At 44.3% G+C, this 23,038-nt stretch overlaps 1 protein-coding gene across 1 annotated transcript; it reads right to left on the bottom strand.

Annotated features, from left to right (window-relative positions):
* Positions 1–858: 858 nt before the first annotated feature.
* ACOD1 (aconitate decarboxylase 1) lies at positions 859–7,757 on the bottom strand. The gene is made up of 6 exons (XM_059041760.2): positions 7,687–7,757; positions 6,855–7,055; positions 5,587–5,776; positions 4,724–4,813; positions 3,311–3,516; positions 859–2,395 (listed from the first exon to the last, which is right to left on the bottom strand). The coding sequence occupies exons 1-6, from the start codon at positions 7,755–7,757 to the stop codon at positions 1,450–1,452; spliced, it is 1,704 nt and encodes a 567-aa protein (XP_058897743.1). The 3' UTR covers positions 859–1,449.
* Between the last annotated feature and the right edge of the window lie 15,281 nt (positions 7,758–23,038).

Raw genomic sequence — 23,038 nt, 5'->3', positions numbered from 1 at the left:
TGGGTCTTTGTTGCTGTGTGCGGCCTCCCTCTAGTTGTGGCAGGTGAGGGCCACTCTTCGTTGCAGTGCACAGGCTTCTCATTGCAGTGGCTTCTCTTGTGGAGCACGGGCTCTAGGCATGTGGGCCTCAGTAGTTGTGACACGCAGGCTCAGTAGTTGTGGCTTGCAGGCTCTAGAGCGCAGGCTCAGCAGCCACAGTGCACAGGCTTAGTTGCTCTGCGACATGTGGGATCTTCCAAGACCAGGGATCGAACCCATGTCCCCTGCATTGGCAGGTGGATTCTTAACCACTGAGCAACCAGGTAAGTCCCTCCTATCATTTTATATTGTGCCTTCTGTCTGTTCTGCCTTTTCTATATTTCTTTTCCCCCTCCTTTCTTACCTTTCTTTGGATTATTTTTTTCCTAATTCCATATTTCTTTCTCTATTAACCTGAAGTGATATGTTCCACTGCTGTTTTATAATAGTCACCCTAGAAATGTCAACATACATACTTAAAAATCAAAGTCTAGAGTTAAGAGTGTTGCCCTTTTCTTGAACAACATGAAGAATTTAGAATATACATTAACTATAACTCCCTGCTTATATATATATATATTATATATATATATATAATATGTATATAATGCTAATGTTACAGTTTTTAACCCCACAAGACATTTTTATTACTTTATACAGTTTAATATATATCTGACTACCCACATATATACTATGTTTTCGCTGTCATTCTTTATTACATTTCAGACTCTACATCCATGATATTTGTCTCAAAAATTTTTTTGTAATGAAAGGTGATATATTGTAGTGGTTAAGAACATGACTTCTAGAGCCAAACTGCTTATTTTTTAGGTTGTTTTTAATTTATGCTTTAAAGATAGAGAAACTTAAGTAGAGGGTTATCCAGAACCATGGCCAGGGTCACATCTAGTTAATGGCAGAGGCAGAATTTGAACCCATGAAGACCTTATTTTAAACCCAATAGCATCCCCTCCATTGTGAAGGGCTTCTGATAACCCATAGTGTAAGAAGTCCATTGGTAGCACAACAGACCAGAGCCCTTCTTCTGTCAGCAAGCTGTATGCAGAAGTTCAAATCCCTCTCAAGCCTTGAGGTTCATCAAGTTCATAAATAACTCCTCTGAAAAGATTAAGCAAATCACAGGTGATCTGAATAGCCTTATGAATGCTTATAAAATAAATTTCTCTGTGTTTCTTGCACCATTATCTTGCTATAGGTAACTGGAACTGTCTTGCAAAATTTACAGGACAAGACTTCTTCCATGTATATCCAGTTCTGTTTCTGGACTGTCTTCAGCATGCTGCATTTATTCCCAGGCAGATCAAGAACAGACCCTTGCTCTATAAAGCAAAGCATTGAATTTTCTCCAATATAAAGTCATTTAGATGTTGTTAAGCCTCAGGAGAGATTGCATGATGGAACTGTTAAATGCTAGAGAGATTTTGAAACTATCTCTGGTGGAGAGGGTTCTTTCAGAAGTGAGGTTAACACAGAGCAGTCTTCCAGGTCTTCTAGGTTTTCTACTATCTCTATAAGCCTTTCTACATTGTGGTGGGACAGCATCCCGCAGGCATTGGCTCTGAACTTTTCCTGTAGGTCTTTCTGGCTCAGAGGCTTCCTCCAGTGACCGTAGAAGGTATCAGAGCTCCCTGTGAAGATGGCTCCATCCTTGAGGACAACACTTATCTCACAGTAGAGGGTGTTGAAATTTGGTAGGTTGTCCCGAGGGTGCTCCAGCTCTACCTTACCAAGCAACTCTCTTACCTGTGGCCTGTTGACCTGATGTTGGTGGAATGATGGGACAGTGATGGCACCATCCAGCAGCATGGCGCAGGCCACATACTGGAAGGAGTGGCGGGCCTCATGCTCCGAGTCTGGGAAGGGCCTGTTCACGTACTGGACATCCGGAATTCTAAGCACAATTCTCTCCATGTGGTCAGTGGGAAGCAGGGCTCTGTCTCTTACAAGCTGTTTTCTCACAGATGCAGCTGCGTCTGCCACCCAGTGCGTGGCCAAATGGGCAGGGAAAAGCTTGAAGGCCACATCCTGCTGGTCCAGCAGCCAAGTGTGTGAATCTACGTCTGGAAGGATTTGGGGGGCATAGTTGGCATAGAAGGCCCCAAACCCTGACTCCATGTCTAAGACCTGTTTGTTTCCCTGGAGACCCAGCATTGCCAGAAAAGCAGCTTCTAGCCCGTGCCTGGCAGCATTGCCGACGTGAAGAGGCTTGGTCTGAGTGGCAGCATTCGCCATGGGTGCCCCAGCATGAGAAACAGCAATAGCCAGGGCCTCTCGGCACTCTGTCATGCTGAGCCCCAAAAACTTAGATGCCGAAGCAGCACTGCCCAAAGTTCCCACTACTGAGGGGGGATGGAATCTGAAAAACAAAAAACACAAGAGTTGGAGACTTACAAACCTCAACCCCCAGGGGGCAGTATAGCACAGTGATCAGGAGCCTAGCTAACGGAGCAGCCCTAATGCCTAGGTTCAAATCTCAGCTCTTCCTCTTATTAGCTGTGTGATATTTGGAAAAGTTATTCAACTTCTCTGTATCTGTTTTCTCTTATATAAAATGGTCATAATAATAGTATCTACTTCATAGGGTTTTGTGAGTTTTGAACGAATTCGCATGATTACAACAGTGCCTGACATAGTAAATTATTTATAAATGGTACTTTTGCAATTATTGCCAAAAAGGCAAAAGTTGTTGAGTGCTGAAAGCCTAGGTAAGTAACTGTAACAATTGAGGGCCTCGTAGAAACCGTGAAAATTCACTCAGTATTCCAATTTATTCCTCCCCCAGCAGGCTGGACCAACGGGCAAAATAAATACTAGATTGAACCATATGATACAGTCAGCGTTTGACCATTTTTGATCTATGGATTGAGCAGTCGGGTTTAGGATATTCTGAATGTTCCCATTAGTCTGAAGGACCCTAGCAAATACCAAAGTAGACTCTGCTTTGAGATGAGATGAGGGATATTCAGAGTAGCCACAGAGGCCAGAATGACATGATCATCCTGGGGTGAGAGGCTCCAATTTAGTGCATGGTCCCCGTTGCTTGATAGGCTCTCTAAAACCAGAGGAGACTTTTTAGTAGTACTTCTGAGGTCACACCTTTGTATATGGATGTACAGTTTGATATGTGACTGGTTGAGTTGACTTATCTGCCAGCACTAATGTCAACATCTTCAACTGAGCCAACCTCTATGTCAGAAAGATCTACAGAGAAAACAACTAACAGATGAAGGGGAATGTGGCTGCCCCACGACGGGGCACAGTTTCTCCATACCTCTTTGGTATGTCCTTGGCTTCCTTGGAGAAATGCATTAATCGGCCTTGCACTTCAATACCAACGTTGAAAGCCAGCAGCAGGTCAAGGCCAGAACACTTTGGACTTGGAGGCAGGGCTTCTGACAAAGCCATGAGGACAGGAAGGACAGCTCCAGAAGGGTGGGTGGCAGGGTACCACGTGTCATCAAAATCCATTGAGTGAATCTATGTGAACAGATGCATAAACAACAACCAAAGCCTAAGTGTATTTCCCTGAATGCAATGACTTTTGGACCAGTCAGGGTTCAGTTCAATGATAACCTTGTTTGATGTGAGAGTTTTAGATCTGATTCTCTGAAAGTTACACCTATGAACTGACTGTGATTCTTAATCTCATGACTTGGCACTAGACGTGCTGTCCTCTGTCCAGGTCAGGTGTGACCTTCGGGAGCCGCTAGTGAACGGCAGGGAGCTTGGGTCTCACTCAGGTGCCACAGCCCTGGGAAAGATCTTTATCGACCTTACAAACAAGCTGTAGAATTAGATGGCTGCTCCTCCCTGCCTCCCTCTGACACCCTTCAAACAAGTCACGTGAAAAGTTTAATGTCATTTATTCCACATCAGGCCATATTTTTTGAACCCTTTTATTAGAAATAATTTCAAACTTATGGAGAAGTTGCAAGAACTCTTGAACCCAGTTTAACTCTTAAGCTATATTTTAAAATCATTTGATTTTTCCTTATATGAAATAGTAATAACCAGAAGTTCATTTAAAAATAGATCTTTGTCTACTAGTCGTGGCTGGTGCCTTTCCACTGCTTACTTACTGGACGTTTACTTCTGGATGCACCATTAGGTTTGACTTTCAATATTCTGAACTACTGTCCCATAAACCATAAAAATATCTCAGAAATCCCAACAGATTCATGTCCAAATTATATCTTTTAGACTTCCCGTGACACACAGAAAAAGCATAAAAATTGTCAGATGAGAAGTGCTGATTTTTGGTTCAGAAAATGTAGGCACCTTATGGCCATTGTTTCTTTCTCAATAAATATCTGTTGAATGAATGAATGAATGAATGAATGAAAGGCTGGTTACTGGATAGAAGCTGATACTGCCCACAACAGAAAGAACTGACAAGGAATTGAGTCTGGATATTTAATTTAGAGTTGAGATACCTTAGGGGCATTTTTATCTAAATACTTCCATCTTATTTCCTCTACTTCACAATTTGTCTGAAAAGCATCTTTTCACTGTAAAAACGTGAAAACTGAAATTACTACAAGGAGAGAGGGCAGGCCGCTTCACCTCTCTGAACTTCAGTGATCTCATCAGTAAGATATGGAAACTGGGCAATTTCTGAGATGTTTTCTGGTCCTGAAATTGTTCTGATTGTTGAACAGTTACAAAGACATGGAAATCTCCTTACAGCCACACCGTTAACGAAAGCAGCATATGTTGGTGGGAGCCTGAAGTCTGGCTGGCCCCAAACAGTGCTGGATACATTGGAACTATAGATCTGAAACAAAAGAGTATCAATCAGTGATACAGAGTGTGAACCCAACATGCCAAGTCACCATTTCAAGAGTTGTTCTTCATGTTTGGAGGCATTACTTTAATGCTTCTTATTGAGCCCTTTGTGCTAGACTGAAGCCCTAGTCATTGGATTTCTTTCTTCCTTGTAGAAGAATATATAACTTTTTCTGTGGAAGGGAGAGGAGAGGCTGTTTCTCAGTCCCAGACTGTGATCCATAAGTGCGCCAAGGAATGAAGTCTGAATTTACTCTTTTTTACTCCTTGAGGATAAATACTAGGAGAGGTGACTAACCGTCTATAGACCAAGCATATTCTTTGGAGAGTGGATGCCGCATCTCTCATGTAATCACCTACTCTCTGCTCAGGGTGCTGACCCAGGCTTTTCTGCAGGGAATCTTGAAGTCTTTGCACGAACAAATGGCCTGGGGCTATGGTTGCTAAGACTCTCAGGTAAAAATGTGCTTTCAGTCAGACTAGTACTCAACTTCGAGATTTTGCTAGCCTTAAGATTAAGACTGGTCTTAAGATAGTGACTTAGTAAAGGATGTGGGTGAATATTAAGACTCAGGTAATAAAGCATAGGAAAGCATAAAGCTATATACAACAATGCTATACACACCAAGCACAATCTCTAAAATGAAGAGTAGGGCAGTAGAACACAAACGCACGTCCCTGGGCACGCTTCTGGGTACACCTCACAAAAAGGCGCATGTGCACGCTTGGTTTTAGCTCCAAAGTAGACATTGAGCTTCTTACTTTACTGTATTCCCTGGCTTTGTGAAACACTTCTGTACTGGTTCCCAGGAACCCAACACCCAGGGTATCCAGAATCATCCTCTTGCTCCTCTGGATAACACGATCTGTCAGGTGTCCCACTTTCAAGCCGTGGATCACTTTGGCAAAGCTTTCTGTGACAGACTTCAAAGGGAGGAGTGTTAGAACAGTGCTTCACTCACTTTGTATTCACACACTTCCTTTCTACACCAGAACTGGAGGTACTTTTACGTAAGGGGTTTACTCTACTATAGGAAACGCCGTTGGTTAAATTAAGTTCAGTTCCTAAAAGATGAGGGGTACTGAACACATGCGTGAGGCAGGGGGATGTGGAAATGAGCGATAGCCAGTTTCTGTCCTCAGCCGAGTGGAGGGCGCAGAGCAGCGGGCAGATAATGTGTGCTTGGGTGGTGGGCTCTGGTGGAGGCCCGCAGAGGCTCAGAGGGGGAGCAGGGGAGGGACGCCTGGGCGTGGGGTGCATTCAGACAGGTAGGAGCTGTCACTGGTAGACACGTGCCAGGTGTTGAGCCCAATATTTTAAATACAGTGTCTACTTAATACCCACTGGTCTCTAGGTATGTATCGTGAGTCTCTTTCTGCAGGTGAGGAGACCAAGACCCAGAAAGGTGAAGTCCCCAAGTCACACAGCTATAACTTAGTTAGTCTGGACACAAACCCCTGTAGGTCTAACTCCAAAATCGATGCACCTAGCTCTTAAGCCCCCATTTCATGAGGAACACATACATCAGAAACCTGGATTTCTTGCTGAGAATGAACATTTCTGGTTCTCCATCCCACACCTCCAGAATTAGACCCTCCTCAGAACCAGAACATTTGGAAGCTCAGTACAGGGTTCTAGGTTTCCAGTAAGCTCTCTAGGTGATTCGTAAGATAGCTCTAGTGCTGTCAGGTCCAATGTGGTAGCTACTCTCCACATCTGGTGATGGAGCGCTACATGTGACTAGTCCAAACTGAGACGTGTCATCAGAGGAGAATAAACACTGGGTTTTGAAGACTTAGTGGGAAAACAAAGGAATATAAAGCATTTCATTAATAATTTTAAGATATTAATTACATGCTGAAATTGATAATATTTGGGGTATATTGGTTAAATAAAATATATGATTATAATTCATTTCATCAGTTTCTTCTTACTTTTTAAAAATATGGCTACTGGAAACTTTAAAATTACACTCGAGAACCACTGCCTGCTCTTTCTGTTGGTGGAGACTTGCTGGAAGTGTAGATACCTGAGCTGCTTATGAAAACTTCTGGGAGTCAGCCAGGCGAAGGTGCTGAGAATGAAGATGGAGGTTAAAGGCAGAGGTAGCAGCGTGGGCTGGGGCTTGAGGGTGTTGGTGCCGGGCGGTGCCGTGAACTGGGCAAACTCCAGCCGCAGGGCTGCCCGCAAGGGGCAGAGATGACAGGGAGAATGGATTTGCAGGCCAGGGCTGAAGGGTGAAAGTTACATTACGCTAAAGACTGTGACGTCATCAGGGAGCCATAGTGCTGTCTTAAGAGAGCAAGAGGCATGATCAGAACTGTGTTTTGCAAAGATCTCTGTAGGTACTCATGTAGAGATGGGGAGGGGTAGACAGGGCAGGTGAGAGACCGTCGCCACAGGTTCTGGATGGGGAAACGGCAGCGCCATTTGCCGTGAGAGGGAACACAGGAAGAGGAGCAGACTTCTGGGCAAAGATGCTGGGCTCATCGTGAACTTGTTGAATGTGAAGTGCGTGTGGGCATCCTAGTCGAGACGACCTTATGTTTCTACCCACAAACCAGATAAAGAGCATGTCTGTTATGTAGTTTGAAACATCCTTTCATGTTTCGCTATATGCCTAGCAGTACCGCTTAGTAAATGTTAGGTCGCTTCCCTTCCCTGCTCTGATTATTGCGTCATTATACAACTTCTTTGTCTCTGTGAACAACAGATAACTCATTTTAAAACGTGAGCTATAGGATGGGGGTGGGGGCTTATTGGAGAGAGGATCTGGGGTGTCTGGGGCTCTCTGATGCTAAGCTCAGTGCAAGAGCAGAGGTGCAAAGATAGAACCAGTTCCCAACTGAAAGTCCTTCAACCTGGCCACCGACTTGTCGACTTGTCCTATATTTGCAATCCCTAGGCTGTCAAGCCAGGGAAACCTTGCCATTTGCGAAACAATGGGTTGCTTTTTATGTCTCTGAAGCTTTGCTAGAACAATGAGAGGAGGCTGACGTGGGAGAAAGCAGGAGAGGAGATGGCTGGAACAGAGAAAGGGGTCTGGGATGCAAGTTTCAGGTTAGGGTGGAGAATAACAATAACTTGGATTTTCCTGTGGCTAGAAATCTGGGTAAACATTCTAGGGCCAGAGAAGGGAAGGAGGGAAAAGAACTGTCTTGATGATTTGCCAACTAAAACTTAGAGATTCAAGCACTGGTTGGATCCTTTCTTACAAGCAAAACTACCTCTTTTTGACCTCTCTTCCCATCCCCACAATTCCCACAGTTGAGGCAATTCATGATGGATTGTTCATCTCTTCAGGGTTAGATCTGACCTGGGAGTGCCTTCTGGGGCAACGTGTATGCCCGGGAAGCATGTATTTGCAGGGCGCCACCATGGAGCGCGGGAGGTGATTGGGGCATCCATCCACACAATCCCACGGTGCTAGTGACTTATGAAAGCAGGACCCCAATGGACCCCCTGACAAGTCCTGAACACCACCCCATGTGCCAAGGTACAGCCTCTTTCTGGCCCCCGAGGAAGGGAACACTAGGAAATAAACATGCAGCTGCTCCGCTGTCTTTAGCCTGTGCCCATCTCTTTCTAAAATATCTTTTTGGTCTTCTTGATTTTCTCCTGGCATTTACATCTGTTCTTAGTAAAATGCTATGATTAATGTATAAATTAAGGTGAAATATGCAGTTATTGAATAAATATTTCAGGAGTCCTTGTTACGTGTCTGCCCTGTGCTAAGCACTCTAGAATACCAAGCCAAGATATTATGGTTCCTGCCACAAAAGGCTTATCTTCTCCAGGGGACTAAGGACAGTAGACAGATAATTAGAAAAGCAATCTGGCAATGCCATAATGGATACATGCCAAACTAGAAGTTTAAAATTCTATGAACTTATAATGATTCATTTTCTTCCTAATTTTATACCAGAAAATTATGTCTATTCTTGGTAAAACATTGATTACAAAACAAGATGCAGTTAATTAGACCACCCAGAGGCCATGAGAAATATTAAAATCACATTTTTAGAGTAGAAGCAGGTAGCTCTTAAAAGGAGAGGGCAACTGAGGAAATGGAGAAGAAAAGGAAAGCTAGAAAAACCAATTTAAATAAGCCACATACAAGGAAACAATACCTTGAGCATCATGTTGTTCTAAAGAGGAGGTCTGTCTCAGGAGTGAATTGGGGAGAAATTTGGTTGCTGTGTGACTGTCTTTATACTTCCCTCTTCTCTCAAACTCATTCTCTTTTACTTTGTTCTAACTTGAAAATTTCCAGCATTTCAACACCTCCCAGCTAAACTTACTTCAACTTCCTCTGCCATGAGTTGTTTAACTTACCAATAAATGAAATAAATAAAACTAAGAAGTACAGGAGCAATGATCATATGATTTCTCACAGATAACAGAGAAGTACATTATGGCAAAACTAGGCTAGCATCTTGTGCCTAGATGCCATATGTCAAAATCAGAAAAATATTCACACTCTTTTATCTAGGTATTCTACTTCTAAAAATTTATCCTAAGGAAATAGACATGGATTTATGGGGAAAAAACTAGCAAATGCAATAAAATAAAATTCACAGACTTACTTACAATATTAAAAATTGGAGAAAATCAAATGCCCCTCCAATAGTGGCTTGGTTAAGTACAATACGGCATGTACGGTATTTAAGGTACACTCTCATTTTCCCCTTCCATTTCACATCTGCTGGTCACCATTATCAAGCGACAAAAGTACCAGAAGTTCCTGGTAGCTTGTGATTAAGAACTTAGAAGGGCATTGGGCATTAATCACACTTCTTTTCAGGTGTTCCTTGATTTGTTCCTGAACTGCATTTTTCAGTATATGCAGATCTGTGGTTCCTGGTCCTCTGCCTGGCTTCTGGGATCTATTGCCTGCTGCCCTGCTATTGCCCGAGTGGGCTTCAACACAGCTTGTCCGAGCCTTTTTGTTTATAATCAATCACTGTGGGTTGGCTAGTCTGAACCCAGCTCTGGTGCTCTAGGGAATTGTGATTTCCCTTGGGCTGTCTAGTCCTGGCCAATTGGTTTGTACTGACAGTGGGTACCAACAATCAGGTTATTTAAAATTTGAGCTTGTTGTTCCAGGTGTAGTGGTGGAATTCTTCTTTTTTTTTTTTTTTTTTCGTTACGCGGGCCTCTCACTGTTGTGGCCTCTTCTGTTGCGGAGCACAGGCTCCGGACGCGCAGGCTCAGCGGCCATGGCTCACGGGCCCAGCCGCTCCGCGGCACGTGGCATCTTCCCGGACCGGGGCACGAACCCGTGTCCCCTGCATCGGCAGGCGGACTCTCAACTACTGCGCCACCAGGGAAGCCCTGGAATTCTTCTTTGAGGGGGATTGTATTTTAATTTTAGAGGAAGTCTCCAGGAGCCTTGTGGCTCTACCCTCATCCTGTAACAGAAAGGAGAGTTTGGGACAAAGAGAAACTAAATGGCTCTGCATAAAAATGCAAAAGGCTGTCTTTCTTGTGGTCAGACGGTACCTCTAGGAGAAGAGGTTAGGTGGTCTGCTTCTCTTGGTTGGAGCCTGTGAAGAAAGAGTCTGGGGCTCTGGAGACAGGGTCAAGGGCAGGGTCAGTGGGAATCCCCGTGGATTGTTGGGGGTGATACCCTGGTTATAAGTCAGAACTACACACAGGTGAGGGGTGAGGCTGGAGGTGGGGAGGTGGTCAGCGGGGACCCCCACGTGGAAGGACATAGGCAGACAAATTTAAGGAGCCGTGGAATCAAATATCTACTTTGAAGTTTTTTCTTTACACTATAATAATTGTTTGTCATCCTCAGGAAAGTTTGTTACATACTACAACCGAGTGTCAGCCATACTTTGGGGACTGAAGTCAGGGCGGTTGTCTGTGCATAAAGAAGGCTGGGGGTACGAGTCAGAGGGAGAAGTGACCGACAGCAGACTGGGGGTGGAGGTACCTTTTGGTTATCCTAAGTAGTAGAAAAGTCAAAAGAAGGGGATCTGATTGCACCTAGATGAATGACGCAAGAAAGAGGGACTTGAAAGGGTGACACTGGGGGATGTTTGGATTCTCCTCTTAAGTCAGCTGTGGCCTGAGGCGGGCTTCCCAACCATGGCCCAGACTGGGGAAACCCAGAACCAGGCTCAGCATAGGCACCCCCAGCGGTTGTGGGCAACAGGGTACCATTTCAGACAATCTGTTTTATATCAGTGGGCTCCAAACCCAGGTTCCAGTGGACGGGTGAATTTCTGTATCCAAAAGTAAAATGAATATTTGGGAATAGGGGGCAAGATGGGTATTTAGGGCCATTTGGATAGACTCCAGCAAGTAAGAACAATCGTACTGTAAGATTTTGTGATTTATTGCTAGATAGTTTACCTAAATTGGTGTTAAGAGTAATCTCATCAAGTTGAAAGGAAACAGACATCTAGTTTGAAAAACACTCAAAATAGAACTCTCTAAGAATTACCCCTGTTGGGAGCTCTGGAGTTTTCAGCTTACTTAGATATTGAGAGGCTCCTAAGGCCACTTCTACGTGAAAGTGAAGAATGGGCTATGCTGGCTTCAACTGTCTCACCATGGGAAAACTTTATAAAGTGATGATGAGCTTTATCAGGTCTGATGATCTTTGATGGAAAGGGCTGTCATTGAATTCGAAGATGCGTTAGTTCAATTATTTGCTTGCTTAATTACTTTGTGCTTTTATGGAACTGTGACCAGTTTAAAGACTAAAGCCCTCTGTAATTAGAATCACTTTCTAACTATCTAGGGGCTTAAATGATAAATTGTAGGGCTTCCCTGGTGGCGCAGTGGTTGAGAATCCGCCTGCCGATGCAGGAGACACGGGTTCGTGCCCTGGTCCGGGAAGATCCCACATGCCGCAGAGCAACTAAGCCCGTGAGCCATGGCCGCTGGGCCTGTGCGTCCGGAGCCTGTGCTCCGCAACGGGAGAGGCCACAACAGTGAGAGGCCCGCATACCGCAAAAAAAAAAAAAAAAAAAAAAGATAAATTGTAGATTGACCAGCACCTCTCTAATCAAAAACAATCGATGGCTTCCAGTTGCCTCCTTGCTCCTAGCTCTAAGTAGAAGCCAGATTATTTTTAAAAGCAAATTTGATCTTCCATCACTGTCTGGAGGGGAAGCAGTGTAGAGAGCAGCCCCATGAAGGCCCACGTGGGGCGGACCTGAAGCCTCCTGCTAATGGTGGGTTTGGGTGAGCGTCTTTCCATAGCAAGCCCAGTCTTCAGAGACCTGGCTGGCAACTTAACTGCAACCTCCTGAGAGACCCAAAGCTATGCCTCCCAGCTAAGCTGCTCCAGGAATCCTGACCCTCAGAAACTGTTAAGATGATAAAGGTGTGTTCTTTTAAGGGGAAAAGTCTTGAGGGTAATTTGTTAACACAGTCATAGACAATACAAACTCCAACCTGTTAATATGCCTTACACGGGCCCTTAGGATCGGACCTGAGTTCTCTCTCCATTCTCACATTGGGCCACCCAAGGGGCCAAGATCTTCATGCCTTAGGGACCTTTGTACCAGTGATTCCCTCCCACTTCTTGTGTCTTCTCCCCACACCATACTCCTTTCTTCTCCCCTCACCCCACATCTTTCTTTTCCTCATCTTCCATCCAAGTCAGTGGTTCTTAGCCAGAGATGAGTTGTCCCCCAAGGGACATTTGGCAATGTCTGGAGACATTCACCAAGTTGTGGCATCTAGTGGGTGGGGCCCAGGGATGCTGCTAAACATCCTACAATGTAGAGAACAGCCCCCTACAACAACAAATTAATTGGTCCAAAATGTTAATGGTATCGAAGTTGAGAAACCTCTGTCTAAGTGTAGAGGTTACATCCAGGAGGCCTCCAAGACATGCCAAGTTTAGGTCAACACGCTCACCTGCATGTTCCTATAGGGCACAAAGTTTCCCTCTTTATATTCCTCATTAGATAGGGAAGTTCTGCTTAGGAAGGGAACTGATAAACCCCGTTGATCACTACATCCAGAGTCTCACACATAATAGGTGCTCAATAAATTTTTGTTGAATGAATTAACGGAAACCCAATGCTTTCTATAAGTCAGTCATGCTAACACATGAATGAAATTTAATCCTTCTTTATTCCCAGTGGAAATGTGTCAGGAAGGTATTCTTTTTAGTGTCTGTGGTTTTATACTACTGTGGAGTGCTGGTGTGCCAGCAAGTAGAAGACAATGAGCAGATCTTTCTGTTTCTCTTGACAACAGCAAGTCCAGCTATTCGGGATGGCTTGTGAACGTGAGCTATCAGAGTAAATCAGGAATATTTGAAACAACAATGAGAAATGTGAGAATGCAGACTATTTCTAAAACGGAAAAACCATTTAATACAGTCAACTTTGCCCAGAATAGCTGATTTCGCATATTTGAATTTCAGTTTTCCTTTTTCTGCCTTGCCCTTCCTATGTAATCTGATGAGTCAGTCTCCACACTGTAATTACTAAGTTTCATTTTTGGGGAACTCTTATGTTTTATCAGAGAGCACAGTGGTAGCAACCAGTGTTCCTTCCCCTGATTAATTCTTTGTTAGTTCCTTTGGGATATTGAAACATAAGAACGTTTTGTAAAGGAGAAAACTTTGGGGTAAAGTGTATTTAATGTCCTTAAAACAGTACCACAGTAATAACAGCCATCAAAATCTCCAAGGCTTACACCATTATCTATCTGCCATTGTTCTGGTTCCATTTTCCCTCAGGCCCTAGACGATAAGATAAAACCAAATTTTAATGTGAAAACTTCAGTAAGACATCAAGAGAGAATGTTTTAAAGCAATATTTAAGAGAATGTCTCACAGAGTCAATGGTTACCTTGTGTATATGTTCTCCCTCTGTGTGTGTATGTGAACTTTTTACCAACTTATTAAATTTTGGATGGAATTTTGAAAGCGCTCAGGAAGGAATTAGGTTCCTATGAAGTGAGGACTTTAAAATAGCGAAGGAATGTGTGGCTTCAATATGATTGACTCAACATAATTTTTTGAGAAAACATTTTTCCATCTGTGGAAGCTGAGGGTGGTTATAATTTATCCTCTAAAGCACTCTACCTCAAAGAAAAGTATTGTTTGTAACTTTTCTCCTAAGCACAAAATAGCTTGTTAATATTTCTTAGTTAACTCGTAAATCCCGAATGATTATCCACAGGCTGTATTGCTCTGCATCAGATGTTGGCAAAAAGAAGAATAAAACGGATGGATGCCTTATTTGAAGAAATCTGTTAGACATTTAACAAATATTCCTTCAGAAATTGTGTATGCACATTTACCAGGCAGAATAGATTCTAAATACTTCTTCCTCTTTTGAAGCTAGAATTGTTGTGGACCTCAAAAGAAATGTGGTTAAGCATTTCAGCAGCAAAAGTCTAGTTTAATTTCCTTTTGATATTCCCATTTCACACCAGAGACTCTTTTTCAGATGATCGAGTCTTTCTTCAGCTCCAGGAAATTTTCTTCTGTTGTTTTCTTGATTCAGTTTCCTGTCTATTCTCCTTCTGAACATGTATTAGGTAGATATTGTTTCTCTTGCCTTTATCCTGCATATCTCCACTTGATTCTTGTAATGTCCATGTTTTTACATTTCTGTTTAGTGTTCTGATAGGACTGTGTGACTTGGTCTTCCGATCACTATTTTAGTCTTCATTTGTGCCCTTCTGCTATTCAGCTCTTTTAATGAACTCTTTTTTTTTTTTGCGGTGCACGGGCCTCTCACTACTGTGGCCTCGCCCATTGTGGAGCACAGGCTCTGGACGCGCAGGCTCAGTGGCCATGGCTCACGGGCCCAGCCGCTCCACGGCATGTGGGATCTTCCCGGACTGGGGCATGAATCCGTGTCCCCTGCATCGGCAGGCGGACTCTCAACCACTGTGCCACCAGGGAAGCCCCTATTCTTTTCTTATTTTACATGTGGCTTTTACTGCCCCCATTCAGTTCAGCATAGGCCATGAAGCAGGATATTTTGCTGATGTCTCAGTGATTTTATCCCCTTGTCCTCCATTTGCATATTTTCCTTATGGTTGATAAACTAGAGTTCTAAAACTTGCTTCATCAAATTAGGGCAGGGGGAGAGAGAGAGAGAGAAAGAGAGAGAACAAAGAGACATCAAGTGACAGCTGGGGCTGGGCCCCATGGAAACATCAGCTATGGGCTCACCTTGGTATGTGAGCACATTCGCAGTACTGGTTATCAGTTTTGCAGGGCTTTTTTTATCAGTGCACCCATGACTGACTTGAGTCTTGGGGGCTCACTCACAGTAACCCAAATTATTTGAGAACAGAGAGTTAATCAGAATGCCAATTGGTTGGGGCTTCCCTGGTGGCGCAGTGGTTGAGAGTCCGCCTGCCGATGCAGGGGACGCGGGTTCGTGCCCCGGTCCGGGAAGATCCCACGTGCCGCGGAGCGGCTGGGCCTGTGAGCCGTGGCCGCTGGGCCTGCGCGTCCGGAGCCTGCGCTCCGCAACGGGAGAGGCCACAGCAGTGAGAGGCCCGCGTACCGCAAAAAAAAAAAAAAAAAAAAAGAATGCCAATTGGTTAAGTTACGTTGATCAGAATTCCATAGGGTCTTCCATTTAAGCCCTTTTCTGTATCAGGGTCCCCAAGAAGTTAAGTTAGCAATGTTCACTTGGTCAGTAGCAGAGGAGCAGGTGCTGAGAGCTGCCTGTCCAGGCTGTGGAAGAGCTGCCGTCCTTGCCCCATGAAATCTCCCACCTCCCTGGTGCCCAGACACATGCGTCCACCAGATTCTCTGCTAGATAGACGTGGCCGGATTCTTCCTTTGCTCTCCATAAATTAGCCTTTTAGTCTTTGCTCTGTGAAGACATGGTACTGACAGCACAAAGCAGTCAGACATTCCTGGGTTTTTCATTTCACGCCCCAAACACATCAGCCTTGTCTGTTGGCATGCTGGGTGAGCTCTATACCCTCTACATTTACTACACAATAAAACACAGTCTCTGGGTAGCAACAGCATGACAACTAATAGGTAAAACTCACTGTTGTCATGTTTCAATAAGAGAAAAATTCCTGTCAGTTGAAATGTCTGTCATGATTCATTCAAAGTATACAGAATTAGCCATGCATTTCAACATCTTAGTATTTCCTCAAAATTTTAGAAAAACACTTAATATTCATGTGGCGTCTTCTGATTTTTCTGAGACTTGGTATTTTCCATATGACTACTTGGGTTCTGCCTTCTGGAATTTCTACTTAGCCCTGCTCCTTTCCTTCCTCCCTCTATAATTCACAGAGGACATTCTTCTTTTTCTGCAGTTTAACAAACATAACAGAATCTAGTTTGCAAAGATTTTTAAACTTTCTGACTGGTTTCATTCCTTGAATCAGTGTTATTCTTTTTTCCATCAACTAAAAAAAAAAAAAAATCTGTCTTGGTCTCAGATGTGTGAAAAATGGGAAAAGGAATGGTCAAAAAGTCTTCTGTATGTGGGAGAGCACTGTGCTAAGGACTGTGGATGTGGAAGTGAGACAGGAGGGAAGGGGGCAGGGCACAACCATTACTGCTGAGGATAAAACAAAAACTGGTCAGAACCGATTTGGCCCAAGATGGCAGAAGATTTGACTTCCAGCAGACCTTGAGCCTCATTATACGCTCGTTGTGATACATTTGCACGTGCTAAACAACACACTCACAGCTGCCATGACAGTACCAAGGCTGACCATAAAAGACCAAAAAGTGGGCAGTGACCCAATTCCTGGAAATCAGCACCCCTTCCCCAAAATAGCTGGAATAATCCACCTACTCATTAGCCTATGAAATTACCCAGCCCATAAAAACTAACCACTCCATATTTGGGGGCTGCCTCTCTCCTTCTGAGATGGCCCAAACTCTGTCTGTGTAGTGTGTAACTACCTGAAGAAACTTGCCTTCACTTTACTATGGCTTGCCTTTGACTTGTTTCCTGCACAAAGCCAAGGAGCCTCGCTCGGTGGCCCCATCCCAGGGACTCACCCCAGACCTGGGACATGACCATCCTCTCTCACCCCATTTCCCTGCAACAGAATAATAAGATGGTGGCAAGATGTTAACTAAAATCAGAATCTTCTCTCAACCCTGAAATCCTCTCCACGGAGGTAACAGAGAAAGAAAACACTTTAATTATTGAATAAGCATTAAACCAGAATGCGATGCCCATCACAGGCAATCCCCCAAGAGACTGCAAAGACAGAAAAGAATCTCACCCCCTTCTGTAGCCAGGCAGACACTGTGCATTGCATACATGTTCTTGAGATAAACGATAACTAGTCCTCAAGTCAGAGGACCTGAGAGCACCTTTTGTCATACATACTTCATTCTAAATTTACTTGGTAATTGAGGTGACCGTTGGCTAATTGACTTTATCCAGAGGAAAAACACACTTCTCATCTCTTCATGAAAGGAAGTAGCTTTGCAATTTGGAGCAAGGCACCCACCAAAGTTAGGCTCCAGTACCTATCAGCAGTCTCTGCCCCACTCTGGGTGCTGTGTGAACGAATGTGTGAGGGCGTGCATACATCTGGACCCTAGGTGAGTATGGTGGTTCCAAGTCCCTACCTTGTGTTTTTTTGGTCATACGCGGGCCTCTCACTGTCGTGGCCTCACCCGTTGCGGAGCACAGGCTCCAGACGCGCAGGATCAGCGGCCATGGCTCACGGGCCCAGCCGCTCCGCGGCACGTGGGATCCTCCCGGACCGGGGCACGAACCCGCGTCCCCTGCATCGGCAGGCGGACTCTCAACCACTGCGCCACCAGGGAAGCCCCGTTCTGTTTTTTGACCAGCTGAGAAATAGCATTTTAGTGCTGGGAGTGACATTCCACCTGTATATCCCACAGTGGACAGTGGGGCTTTCCTGAAAGGCTCTGGAATTGCTCTGCATCCATGGACTTCTGGAATATCAGGGACCAGTTTCAGTTCGGGAACTCACTTGGGGGAAGGATGAAAGCTGACAGCGGGACCAGTTGCTATCAGGGAGTAAAGAGGGAGAGTTTAGAGAGGCAAGCTGGCCACTGCAGCAGGTCCCTCTTGGGAAAATATCTCCATGAGGTTACCTGAGTGAATGCGCTGGATCCAGCCCTGAGTTCTGAGCTCCTCTGGTGAGGGATCTCACCCCTCACAGGAGGCTGAGGCATGGACCAGAAGGCCAGTGTATCATTTTACACTTCGGACATTCCTTTACATTGCAAGGCTGGATGTATTCACTGTGTAGGGTCCTTCCCTATGGCACTGTGGCTGGGACGTCAGAGAGTAACAGGATGTTGCTTGCTGAGTGAAATCTAGACATCCTTGTTACACACGATGGGTACTTCTCTTTGGTCTTCACCAAATGTAAGATCTTGCCTTTGTTTGCTTTTTTACTTTGTTCCTCTTTTGAAATTCCATATTGATCATCTTCCTTTTGCTGCAACACACAGACACATGACAGCGCATTGTTTGGCTACCTTTTCAGTGTAGTTCTAATAAGAAGTTCAAACTGAGTTCTGGTAACTGGGAAATTGGCAGCTTACTTTGGAATATCATGTGTCCCTGAAGTATCCTCGTGTCCTGAGGTCCTTTCATAACTCAGAAATCTCTCCTTTCCTCCCTTCCTTAGCACAGGTCATTTGTGTAGAACTCAGTCATTATATGCGGATTTTGCTAATGTAACTTCGAGTGGTAATCTGTAGAATCAGTCCCAGTCTAGGGGGGGCACCTTATGTTGCTCCAATGTGCTAATAATAAGGATTAGACCCACGAGTGTATGAGACTAATCATGTCTGAAAGTCTCAAAGTCTTAAGGTAAATAATTAGTGGAAAGTTGGGGTGGAAGAAAGAAAATGATTAGGAATGAGATGACTGAAAAAATAAGTCCAAATGCAAGGTTGCATAAGGACCAATAAGGATAGAGTAGGAGAGTGAGATAAAAAAGTAAGAGCTGAGGGCTTCCCTGGTGGCGCAGTGGTTGAGAATCCGCCTGCCGATGCAGGGGACACGGGTTCATGCCCTGGTCCGGGAAGATCCCACATGCCGCGGAGCAACTAAGCCCGTGAGCCATGGCCGCTAGGCCTGCGCGTCCAGAGCCTGTGCTCTGCAACGGGAGAGGCCACAACAGTGAGAGGCCCGCATACCGCAAAAAAAAAAAAAAAAAAAAAGCTGAGATACAATGCCCCAGGGTACAGTTGTGCAGGTTGTGAACTGTTCAATGATGCCATACATAAGAGGGCTTCATTCACACCATAGGCATTGTAGTTTTGCGTATTTATTATGATAATTGCAGAAGAGAGGACATAATGGTTTTTTTTTTTTAACATCTTTATTGGAGTATAACTGTTTTACAAGAGTGTGTTAGTTTCTCCTTTACAACAAAGTGAATCAGTTATACATATACATATGTTCCCATATCTCTTCCCTCTTGCATCCCCCTCCCTCCCACCCTCCCTATCCCACCCCTCTAGGTGGTCACAAAGCACAGAGGTGATCTCCCTGTGCTATGCGGCAGCTTCCCATAATGTTTTTAATTCTAATAAAATAAGTATATTATAACAATTTTTCTGACAGTGAAAGTGTGCTGGGAGATAGTTCCTCATGGGTCTCACATGTATCTTTACATTTTGCTAGCAGAGGCATGGACTGTTTATTCCGGATTGTCTTTTCAAGGATGTATGGAGCAAACAGCCATGGAAAGTAGAAATATTACCTCTCTGGAGTAAAGGGTAGGCAGGCTTACTGGTTATTATAAAAGAGTTAGGTTCCCTAAGTTCAGGGGTCTTCTCCTGTAACAAAACCCACGCATGTGCAGACGTCACCTGGCCCTCTGTGCATTGTTGTGAGAAAAGGAGCTTGGGGAATCGGTGCAGGAAAGAGCAGACACTCTGGCTACAGCTATTTCTGTGAGTAATAAAGTTCTTTGTCTCTGGCCCAGGAATTTCATGGCTGGCCTTCTGCCACCATCCATGAAACTGGCTGCCTAACATGTTAGCTTGCATGTAGGTCTGACACCTCTGACCCTTCTCAATTATTTTTTTTTTTAATTTTTTAAAAAAAATTTTATTTATCTATTTGTTTATGGCTGTGTTGGGTCTTCGTTTCTGTGCGAGGGCTTTGTCTAGTTGTGGCGAGCGGGGGCCACTCTTCATCGCTGTGCGCGGGCCTCTCACTGTCGCGGCCTCTCTTGTTGTGGAGCACAGGCTTCAGACGCGCAGGCTCAGTAATTGTGGCTCACGGGCCCAGTTGCTCCGTGGCACGTGGGATCCTTCCGGACCGGGGCTCGAACCCGTGTCCCCTGCATCGGCAGGCGGATTCTCAACCGCTGCGCCACCAGGGAAGCCCCCTTCTCAATTATTAACACAGTGTCTTAAAGAAGGGAAACATTTTTCTGAATCGCAAAAGGCAGCAGCAGCTGGGGAGGAGGTAAGCCCAGAACATAACTATGAAGGAGAGAAGGAGGGGATAACCACACAGGGATTGTGTTTTTCTAGCCATTTTGTTTCTCATTTACCTATGTTTGGGCCCATCACAACTTCCAGGATCAATGCTGACAAGCGTAAAGGAGCGTAAGATGCTCAACCCTGGCTATTTAATAAACTCACTTAGGGAGATTTCAGAAATCTGATGCCCAGACCAATGAACCAGACTCTTGGGGGGAGCCCCAAGCATCAGCAATTTTTAAGCCTCCCAGGTGATTCTCTGTGAAGCCAAGGTGTGAGCCAGTGGTCCAGCCTAAAGTTCTGGGGCTTACTGATGCTGTTACCCCCTCATGGGTGGTCCGCACTCACAAGTGTCCTGGCTTATACTCCAGGATTTCAGGCTTGTTCTGTTCCTGATATGCGCCTGACTTTGTGCAGAGCCCCACTGTTCCTCTGATTCTACCCTGCTTTTGCTGGGTCTTTCCCCAGAACCCACAGATCCCTCCAGATGCTGTCTCTGTCTCCTTGTATTTCTGACTTTTGTCTGATTTCTTACAAGCTGTGTCAGGCTCCACTGGGGAACACATGAATTCTTTGAAGACCCCAAGCATTGAAACCAAAATGTAGGGCCCTCTGCTCTTTCCCCAACTTATAATAAAAATTAATACTGGGCTTCCCTGGTGGCTCAGTGGTTGAGAATCCGCCTGCCGATGCAGGGGACACGGGTTCGTGCCCTGGTCAGGGAAGATCCCACGTGCCGCGGAGCGGCTGGGCCCGTGAGCCGTGGTCGCTCAGCCTGCGCGTCCGGAGCCTGCGCTCCGCAACGGGAGAGGCCACAACAGTGAGAGGCCCGCGTACGGCAAAAAAAAAAAAAAAAAAAAAAAAAAAAAAAATTAATATTGATGAAGCACTTACTGTATATCATGCACTATTCTAAAAGTTTTACATATGCTGTATTAAAATAATGTTTAATTTCCACAAAACATCATTATCCCCATTTTATAGATGAGGCAACTGAGGCAGTGAGAGACAAGTAACTAGCCCAAGACAACACAGCTGGTACATGGTACAGCCAGGATTTTGAGACAGGTAGTCTGGCTCCAGAGACTACGCTAAGCCACGCCAAACAGTAAAATGAGTTTAAAGGAGGCGAATAATGTGATTTTCCCATTGGGTCTACTTTGATGCTCTTTTTTTGGAAATGTCAAATTCTTTTTTTTTTAAATTTTAACATCTTTATTGGAGTATAATTGCTTTACAATGGTGTGTTAGTTTCTTCTTTACAACAAAGTGAATCAGTTATACATATACATATGTTCCCATATCTCTTCCCTCTTGCGTCTCCCTCCCTCCCACCCTCCCTATCCCACCCCTCTAGGTGGTCACAAAGCACCGAGCTGATCTCCCTGTGCTATGCGGCTGCTTCCCACTAGCTATCCACCCTACGTTTGGTAGTGTATATATGTCCATGCCACTCTCTCACTTCATCACAGCTTACCCTTCCCCCTCCCCATATCCTCAAGTCCATTCTCTAGTAGGTCTGTGTTTTATTCCTGTCCTACCCCTAGTCTCTTCATGACATTTTTTTTCTTAGATTCCATATATATGTGTTAGCATACGGTATTTGTTTTTCTCCTTCTGACTTACCTCACTCTGTATGACAGACTCCAGGGCCATCCACCTCACTACAAATAACTCAGTTTCATTTCTTTTTATGGCTGAGTAATATTCCATTGTATATATATGCCACATCTTCTTTATCCATTCATCTGTTGATGGACACTTAGGTTGCTTCCATTTCCTGGCTATTGTAAATAGAGCTGCAATGAACATTTTGGTACATGACTGTTTTTGAATTATGGTTTTCTCAGGGTATATGCCCAGTAGTGGGATTGCTGGGTCATATGGTAGTTCTATTTGTAGTTTTTAAAGGAGACTCCATACTGTTCTCCATAGTGGCTGTATCAATTTACATTCCCACCAACAGTGCAAGAGGGTTCCCTTTTCTCCACACTCTCTCCAGCATTTATTATTTGTAGATTTTTTGATGATGGCCATTCTGACCAGTGTGAGATGATATCTCATTGTAGTTTTGATTAGCATTTCTCTAATGATTAATGATGTTGAGCATTCTTTCATGTGTTTGTTGGCAATCTGTACATCTTCTTTGGAGAAATGTCTATTTAGGTCTTCTGCCCATTTTTGGATTGGGTTGCTTGTTTTTTTGGTATTGAGCTGCTTGTAAATTTTGGAGATTAATCCTTTGTCATTTGCTTCATTTGCAAATATTTTCTCCCATTCTGAGGGTTGTCTTTTGGCCTTCTTTATGGTTTCCTTTGCTGTGCAAAAGCTTTTAAGTTTCATTAGGTCCCATTTGTTTATTTTTGTTTTTATTTCCATTTCTCTAGGAGGTGCGTCAAAAAGGAATTTGCTGTGATTTATGTCACAGAGTGTTCTGCCTATGTTTTCCTCTAAGAGTTTGATGGTGTCTGGCCTTACATTTAGGTCTCTAATCCATTTTGAGTTTCTTTTTGTGTATGGTGTTAGTGAGTGTTCTAATTTCATTCTTTTACATGTAGCTGTCCAGTTTTCCCAGCACCACTTATTGAAGAGGCTGTCTTTTCTCCACTGTATATTCTTGCCTCCTTTATCAAAGATAAGGTGACCGTATGTGCGTGGGTTTATCTGTGGGCTTTCTATCCTGTTCCATTGATCTATATTTCTGTTTTTGTGCCAGTACCATACTGTCTTGATTACTGTAGCTTTGTAGTATAGTCTGAAGTCAGGGAGCCTGATTCCTCCAGCTCCCTTTTTCGTTCTCAAGATTG

This window comes from Kogia breviceps, chromosome 16 (assembly GCF_026419965.1).
Source record: "Kogia breviceps isolate mKogBre1 chromosome 16, mKogBre1 haplotype 1, whole genome shotgun sequence".
NCBI lineage: Eukaryota > Metazoa > Chordata > Mammalia > Artiodactyla > Physeteridae > Kogia > Kogia breviceps.
This window is presented reverse-complemented; position numbering and strand designations above follow the sequence as displayed.

Excerpts from the sequence above, each read along its gene's own strand:
- ACOD1 (XM_059041760.2), bottom strand. The coding sequence starts at position 7,757 with ATGGCAAGGTTTCCCTGGCTTGACAGCCTAGGGATTGCAAATATAGGA. Across the intron at positions 7,056-7,686 it reads GTCGACAAGTCGGTGGCCAG|CCCTGGCCTGCAAATCCATT; the intron begins GTTGAAGGACTT and ends TTCACCCTTCAG. Across the intron at positions 3,517-4,723 it reads CTTTCGTTAACGGTGTGGCT|ATTCACTCAATGGATTTTGA; the intron begins GTAAGGAGATTT and ends CTGTTCACATAG.